At 51.7% G+C, this 8463-nt stretch overlaps 1 protein-coding gene and 1 pseudogene across 1 annotated transcript in view; both read left to right on the forward strand.

Annotated features, from left to right (window-relative positions):
* The window catches only part of LOC116813793 (chymotrypsin-like elastase family member 3B), a 13152-nt gene extending 4943 nt beyond the window's left edge, over nt 1–8209 (forward strand). Inside the window, exons 4-9 of the mRNA XM_058443671.1 lie at nt 46–143; nt 263–394; nt 2875–3011; nt 3370–3512; nt 5404–5556; nt 8117–8209. Coding sequence (XP_058299654.1) covers nt 46–143; nt 263–394; nt 2875–3011; nt 3370–3512; nt 5404–5556; nt 8117–8134 — 681 coding nt within the window. The 3' untranslated portion in view covers nt 8135–8209. The remainder of the gene's footprint in view (nt 1–45; nt 144–262; nt 395–2874; nt 3012–3369; nt 3513–5403; nt 5557–8116) is intronic.
* Nucleotides 6662–6774, forward strand: LOC116813940 (U6 spliceosomal RNA; annotated as a pseudogene).
* Nucleotides 8210–8463: the final 254 nt, after the last annotated feature.

Genomic DNA, 8463 nt, shown 5'->3' on the forward strand with positions numbered 1-8463 from the left:
TGGTGGGGCCCAGCCCACTGAGGCCGTTTCCTCCTGGGCCACCAGGTTTCCCTGCAGTATGAGAAAAGTGGAAGCTTCTACCACACCTGTGGCGGCAGCCTCATCGACCCCGACTGGGTTGTGACTGCGGGCCACTGCATCTCGTGAGTTCTCTACCCTGTCCCTGCCAGTGGCCGCAGGCAGCAGGGGAGAGTGGGTGATGATGGGGAAGGAGGGAGGGAGCCAGTCAGGCCGGGACTGACCTCACCTCCGCCCGCATTAGCAACCTGACCTACCAGGTGGTGTTGGGCGACTACGACCTTGCTGTGAAGGAGGGCCCGGAGCAGGTGATCCCCATCAACAAAGAGGACCTGTTTGTGCATCCACTCTGGAACCGCTCGTGTGCGGCCTGCGGGTGAGTGAATGCTCCGGTCTGGAACTCAGAGGCTCCTCTACTCATCCCTCCATGACCCACAGCCAAGTCTGAGTAGGCTCCAACTCTGAGTAGGGAAGTAGAGACGGGAGAGCTGTGTCCAGCAGCCTGTGCCCAGGTCCCGCACACTGAGGGTTCAAGCCAGCAGAGCCTTTAACGACCATCACCACCAAACCTGTCTCCCTACAGAGGGGATGGCAGAGCTCAGGGAGGGGCGGGAACTCCCCCAAGGCCATTTGGCTAGTGGCTTCAGAGGTCTGGCACCCTTCCCCAAATCCGAGGGTCTCTCCATTCAATAGATGGCTCACCCAGTGCATCCTGGGCTCCCAGCACCATGCGCAAAAGGAGGAGCACTGGGCTGAGAGTCGGGCTCTGGCATTAACCCTCTGTATGGCCTGAGCAAGTCACTGGCCTTCTCTGGGCCTCAGTTTTGCCATTTGTCAAAAGGTGACCATGAAGTTGGGCTTCCTGGGTGGTTGTGAAGGCCAAGGAGACAATCCTATGCCCTTCAAGTGTATGAAAAAATCTTCTTTTTTTTTTTTTTTGAGACGGAGTCTCGCTCTGTCGCCCAGGCTGGAGTGCAGTGGCACGATCTCAGCTCACTGCAAGCTCCGCCTCCTGGGTTCACACCAGTCTCCTGCCTCAGCCTCCCGAGTAGCTGGGACTACAGGCCCCTGCCACCACGCCTGGCTAATTTTTTGTATTTTTAGTAGAGACAGGATTTCACCATGTTAGCCAGGATGGTCTTTATCTCTTGACCTTGTGATCTGCCCGCCTCGGCCTCCCAAAGTGCTAGGATTACAGGTGTGAGCCACCACGCCCGGCCATATGAAAAATTCTTAAGTCTGAGTGGCTCAGTTTTTTCTGGCGAGAGGGTCGGGTGCAGAACTCCTGCAAATGCAGTATAGGAGTGAAGCACAATATGATGGAAACCCCACCCCATCTTCACAGGGCTTCTGGGGTGAGTAGAGAGAAAACGGAGACCGAGACAAAAGGACTGGAGTGACACGCAGGCAGGTGAAGACAGAGGGCAGTGGTTCTCAAAATGTGGTACCTGGGCCGGCAGTATCAGCATCATCTGGGAACCTGCAGCAATGTGAATTATTGGCCAGGCACGGTAATCCCAGCACTGCCAGGGGCCGAGGGGGGTGGATCACTTGAGCTCGGGAGTTCATGACCAGCCTGGCCAACATGGTGAAACCCCGTCTCTACTAAAAATTAAAAAATTAGCCAGGCTTGGTGATGCGCACCTATAATCCCAGCTATTCCGGAGGCTGAGGCAGGAGAATTGCTTGAACCCAGGAGGCGGAGGTTGCAGTGAGCCGAGACCGTGCCACTGCACTCCAGCCTGGGCAACAGAGCGATACGCTGTCTCAAAAAAAAAAAAAACTGAATTATTGGGCTTTAGCCAAGATCCACTGCATCAGAAACTGGGGTGGGATGCAGCAGTCTGTTTTTGTTTTGTTTTGTTTTGTTTTGTTTTTGAGACTGAGTCTCGCTCTGTCACCCAGGCTGGAGTGCAGTGGCGCAATCTCGGCTCACTACAAGCTCTGCCTCCCGGGTTCCCACCATTCTCCTGCCTCGGCCTCCCGGGTAGCTGGGACTGCAGGTGCCCACCACCAAGCCCAGCTAAATTTTTTTGTATTTTTAGTAGAGACGGGGTTTCACCGTGTTAGCCAGGATGGTCTCAATCTCTTAACCTCGTGATCTGCAGCAGTCTGTTTTAACAAGCCCTTCAGGTGATTCTGATACAGCTGAACTGTGAGGGTTAAAGGGTCAAAGGAGAGGACAATTCTGAAGGCCAAGGGTCAGAGTGAGCCAAGGGACTAGAAGGGCTTCTTAAAATTGCTCAGCCTTGGCTAGGCACGGTGGCTCATGCCTGTAATCCCAGCACTATGGGAGGCCGAGGCGGGCAGATCTCCTGAGGTCAGGAGCTCTAGAACAGCCTGGCCAACATGGCGAAACCCTGTCACTACTAAAAATAATAAACATTAGTCAGGCATGGTGGCAAGCACCTGTAATCCCAGCTACTAGGGAGGCTGAGGCAGGAGAATCACTTGAACCCAGGAGGCGGAGGTTGCAGTGAGCCAAGATCATGCCACTGCACTCCAGCCTGGGCAACAGAGCGAGACTCTGACTCAAAAATAAATAAATAAATTTTCTCAGCTTTAAGAACGATTTGGGCCAGGTGTAGTGGCTCATGCCTGTAATTCCAGCACTTCAGGAGGTGAAAGCATGAGGATCCCTTGGCCCAGGAGGCTGCAGTGAGCTATGATTGTGACACTGCTCTCCAGCCTGGGCAACAGACTGAGACTCAATAATGATGATGATGATGAAAGAGTGGATTTGGAGGGTAAAGGAGCTGGGGCATCTCAGAGGCGGAATAGCCTGGAGCAACGGCTGGAAGGTAGGACTTGGGCCGGCTGGAGGACCAGGCTCCGTGACTGTTCCCTCCTCCCCAGCAATGACATCGCCCTCATCAAGCTCTCACGCAGCGCCCAGCTGGGAGACGCCGTCCAGCTCGCCTCACTCCCTCCCGCTGGTGACATCCTTCCCAACGAGACACCCTGCTACATCACCGGCTGGGGCCGTCTCTATAGTACGTGCTGACTTCTCTAGCTGGCCACAGGGACAGTGGCAGAAAGACAGGGCCTGGGGGCTGCAGGTTGAAGGTAACACCAAGACCGGACCTTGTACTTTTCTCCCATTTCTCTCCAGCTGCAGCCTTCTCCCACCAACCTCCAAAACACAAATGTGTTCAATTGCACTTGTTTTGGTACCTCCTGTGTGCCAGGTGCTGGGGATGTAATGGTGCACAAAGCATGCAGGACCATTTAGCAGGTGGGAGGAGAGTCCTCATCAGGGCAGAAGAACTGTGCGCCCTGAATGCCCCCTTCCTCTGGGGCTCCTAGCCCTGTGCCCCCAGACCCCTGACTCTGTGCTTTTTATCCCTGCAGCCAACGGGCCACTCCCAGATAAGCTGCAGGAGGCCCTGCTGCCTGTGGTGGACTATGAGCACTGCTCCAAGTCGAACTGGTGGGGTTCATCCGTGAAGAACACCATGGTGTGTGCCGGAGGGGACATCCGCTCCGGCTGCAACGTGAGTCAGCTCTTACCTGCCCCAGGTGGTGCTGGGTGTGCAGGACCTTGGAATGGGGCCAACTGCCTGGAAGGTGGAGGAAGGATCTTGCCCACTTGCCCCATTCAGCCTCCAGGCCAGGCAGGACTTGGAGGAAATCATTGCAGTCCAGACACAGAGCCCAGGCCTGGGAGTCAGGACTCCCGGGTTGCAGTCTCAGCTCACACACTGACATGACTTGGGACAAGTCACTGTCACTCCCTGGTCCTCAGGCTTCCACATCAGCACAGCAGGAGATACTGGTACCACGACCTCTAACGCCAGGTCAACTCTGTGGTTGTGAAGTTATAATTAAACATTAAGAATACCATCATTGTTCTGGCACAGTCCCTCGTGCGTATAATCCAAGTGCTTTGGGAGGCTGAGGCGGGAGGATTGCTTGAGGCTAGGAGTTTGAGACCAGCCTAGGTAACACAGTGAGATGCCCATCTACAAAAAACCTTTTTTTAATTAGCCAGGCATGGTGGCACTCGCCCGTAGTCCCAACTACTTGAGAGGCTGAGGTGGGAGGATTGTTTGGGCCTGGGAGTTCAAGCTTACAGTGGCTATGATTTTTGCCACTGCACTCCAGCCTGGGCGACAGAGCAAGACATCGTCTTTTTTGTTTTTGAGACAGGATCTTGCTCTGTTGCCCAGGCTGGAGTGCAGTAACGCCATCACAGCCCACTGTAGCCTTGCCTTCCTGGGCTCAAGCAATCCTCCCGTGTCAGCCTCCCAAGCAGCCAGGAGTACAAGTGCGTGCCACAATGCCTAGCTAATTTTAAAATTTTTTGTAGAGATGAAGTTTCACCATGTTGCCCAGGCTGGTCTCTAACTCTTGGGCTCAAGCGATCCTCCTGCCTTGGCCTTCCAAAGTGTTGTGTTTACAGATGTGAGCCACCTTCCTGGCCAAGACCTTGTCTGTTAAAGAAAAAAAAAAAAAAATGGCCGGGCGTGGTGGCTCACTCCTGTAATCCCAGCACTTTGGGAGGCCCAGGTGGGCGGATCACGAGGTCAGGAGATGGAGACCATCCTGGCTAACACGGTGAAACCTCGTCTCTACTAAAAATACAAAAAATTAGCCAGGCGTGGTGGCGGGCGCCTGTAGTCCCAGCTACTCAGGAGGCTGAGGCAGGAGAATGGCGTGAACCTGGGAGGCAGAGCTTGCAGTGAGCTGAGATCGCGGCACTGCACTCCAACCTGGGCGACAGAGTGAGACACTGACTCAGAAAAAAAAAAAAAGAATACTATCAATACCCTCATTGTATGATAATTGAGTATGAATTAATAGTTAACTATGGTGCTACTAATAAGAACTATGTTTATTGAGTGCTTCTTCTCTACTGGATATCGTGCTAAGATCGTGCATCATCTCATGTAATTCCCTAGGCTCTTGGACAGATACTACTATTCCCTATCACAAATGAGTCAGCTGGCTGGGCGTGGTGGCTCACACCCATAATCCTTTTGGGAGGCCGAGGCAGGTGGATCACCTGAGGTCAGGACTTCGAGACTAGCCTGGCCAACATGGTGAAATCCCATCTCTATTAAACATACAAAAATTAGCCGGGTGTGGTGGCAGGTGCCTGTAATCCCAGCTACTTGGGAGGCTGAAGCAGGAGAAACACTTCAACCTGGTAGCCAGGAGACAGAGGTTGCAATGAGCCAAGCTTGCACCACTGCACTCCAGCCTGGACAACAGAGCGAGACTCCATCTAAAAAAATAAAAATAATAAATAATTTTTAAAAATGAGTGAGCTAAGGCTCAGAGGAGTCAAGTAATGTCAGAGCTTCTCGAAATCCCTAGAGTTCAGAACCAGTTCCGTAAACCTCAGACGTGGCTCAGCCACCCACTCCTCTCTGACGGTTCCAGGGTGACTCTGGAGGACCCCTCAACTGCCCCACAGAGGATGGTGGCTGGCAGGTCCACGGTGTGACCAGCTTTGTTTCTGCCTTTGGCTGCAACACCATCAGGAAGCCCACGGTGTTCACTCGAGTCTCGGCCTTCATCGACTGGATTGAGGAGGTGAGGAGGGCAGGGCGGCCAGGAGGGCTTCAGGGCGGTGGCTCCTCTGAGAGGTGACAGGTGAGAAACATCGGATCCTGGGGAGGGCCTGAAAGGATCCTAGAAGCTCAGTGGGGAAGGGCCCTTGGGGACATTCCAGAAAGGCTTGGGGATGTTTTCTGATGCAGTGTGACCCCAGGAACTTGATGGCTTCTCGGTGGCGCTTGGAACTACAGCTGAACTTCCTTATTTCAACAAGTATTTATAAAGTATCTCCTCTGGTCTGGTCCTCTCTTGTCAGGGAGGATAGAGAGACATGCCAGACAAGAGGCTGCCTGGTGGGGGACAGGTGATTACATGAACGATAATGATGCAGTCTGCTGAGAGCCGAGAGAGGGGAGTCCAGGCCCCAGACTCCATCCGGGGATGGGTGATCAGAGAGGACTAATAATGCTCGTGATAACAGTAATAGCTAAACGGAAAAAAAAAGAGAGTAATAGCTGGGCACGGTGTAGTCATGCCTGTAATCCCAGCACTTTGGGAAGCAGAGGCAGGTGGATCATGAGGTCAGGAGTTCAAGACCAGCCTGGCCAAGACGGCGAAACCCCGTCTCTACTAAAAATACAAAAATTAGCCGGGCATGGTGGTGGGTGCCTGTAATCCCAGCTGCTCGGGAGGCTGAGGCAGAGAATTGCTTGAACCTGGGAGGTGGAGGTTGTAGTCAGTCGAGATCATACCACTGCACTGCAGCCTGGGTGACAGAACGAGACTGTATCTCAAAAAAAAAAAAAGAGTAATAGCTAGCTGGGTGCAGTGATGCCTACCTGTAGTCCCAGCTACTCGGGAGGCTGAGGCAGGAGGATTGGTTGAGCCCTGGAGTTCTGGGTTGTAGTGCGTTATACCCATCTGGTTCTGCACCAAGTCTGGCATCAATGTGGTGATCTCCTGGGAGTGGGGACCATGAGGTGGCCTAAGGAGGGGTAATCTGTCCCAGGTCAGAAACAGCAGGTCAAAACTCACATGCTGAAAAGTAGTAGGATCACACCTGTGAATAGCCACTGTACTCCAGCCTGGGCAACACAGCAAGACCCTCTCTCTTAAAAAAATAAAAATAAATAAAACAGTAGTGCTTGCTTTGGCAGCACATATACTAAAATTGGAATGATACAGAGATTAGCACGGCCCCTGCGCAAGGATGACATGCAAAGTCATGAAGCCTTCCAATAGAAAAACATTTGTGACCGAGCGCAGTGGTTCATGCCTGTAATCCCAGCACTCTGGGAGGCCGAGGCGCATGGCTCACCTGAGGTCAGGAGTTCAAGACCAGCCTGGCCAACATGGTGAAACCCCGTCTCTATTAAGAATACAAAAAATTAGCCGGGCGTGTTGGTGCATGCCCATGGTCCCAGCTACTCAGGAGGCTGAGGCAGGAGAACTGCTTGAACCTGGGAGTCGGAGGTTGCAGTGAGCCGAGATTATGCCACTGCGCTCCAGCCTGGGTGACAGAGCAAGACTCCATCTCAAAAACAAACAAACAAAACCAAACCAAACAAAAAAACAGTGATGATTTATAGACCATTTAATGCCTTGGTTCCCAGACCCATGTTAAAAATATATATATATAAGGCCAGGCACGGTGGCTCACGCCTGTAATCCCAGCACTTTGGTAGGCTGAGGCAGGAGGATCACAAGGTCAGGAGTTCGAGACCATCCTGGCCAATATGGTGAAACCCTGTCTCTACAAAAATGTAAAAAAAAATTGGCCAGGTGTGGTGGTGCATCGCTGTAATCTCAGCTACTTGGGAGGCTGAGGTAGGAGAATTGCTTGAACTCGGGAGGCAGAGGTTGCAGTGAGCCGAGATTGTACCACTGCCCTCCAGCCTGGGTGACAGAGCAAGACTCTGTCGTTAAAAAAAAAAAAAAAAGGCTGGGCGTAGTGGCTCACAGCTGTAATCCCACCACTTTGGGAGGCCAAGGTGGGCAGATCACGAGGTCAGGAGATTGAGACCATCCTGGCTAATACGGTGAAATCCTGTCTGTACTAAAAATACAAAAATTAGCCAGGCATGGTGGCGTACGCCTGTAGTCCCAGCTACTTGGGAGGCTGAGGAAGGAGAATGGCATGAACCCAAGAGGTGGAGGTTGCAGTGAGTTGAGATTGTGCCACTGCACTCCAGCCTCGGCAACATACATATATATATATATATATATATATATATATACAGTGTATATATATACATAGATATATATATAGTGTATATATATACATAGATATATATACACACATATATACAAACACACATACACACACATACATATACATATACATATATATATGTATGTACACATCCCATCTAAATTGTGCTGGGCATTGTAGAAAGAACCTTAGTTAACAATTTAATCGAGAACCCCCCATGAGGTAAGTTCTATCCCTACTACCTAGAGGAGGAAACTGAGGCTCAGAGAGGTCAATCCCTCCCCAGGGTCACACAGCAGGGCTGGAAGTTGAACCCAGTTTCATCTGACTCCAGAACCTGTGCTCCTAAATTGACTATTTTGTGTGTCCCCCCAACTTTTCCAGACCATAGCAAGCCACTAGAACCAAGGCCCAGCTGGCAGTGCTGATCGATCCCACATCCTGAATAAAGAATAAAGATCTCTCAGAAAATTCCAAGTTGAATCTTTCTTTCTTTGTTGACTCACCTCTTCCCCTCTGGCCTGTTCCTAAAATCTTAGATCTCATATGCAGAAACAGGACCAGGTCCAACCTTTTCATATGAAGATGAGGGAAAAATGATGCTGGGAGAGAAGGGAGTTGCTGTGTGGTGACCTGACCATCCTGGTTTGCCTGGAACTTCAGGAGTTAAGACACTGGACACTTAATGCTAAAACTAGGAAAGTCCCAGGAAAAATGGGACAAGTTGGTCG

The sequence above is a fragment of the Hylobates moloch genome, unplaced genomic scaffold, assembly GCF_009828535.3.
Source record: "Hylobates moloch isolate HMO894 unplaced genomic scaffold, HMol_V3 SCAFFOLD_9, whole genome shotgun sequence".
Lineage (NCBI taxonomy): Eukaryota > Metazoa > Chordata > Mammalia > Primates > Hylobatidae > Hylobates > Hylobates moloch.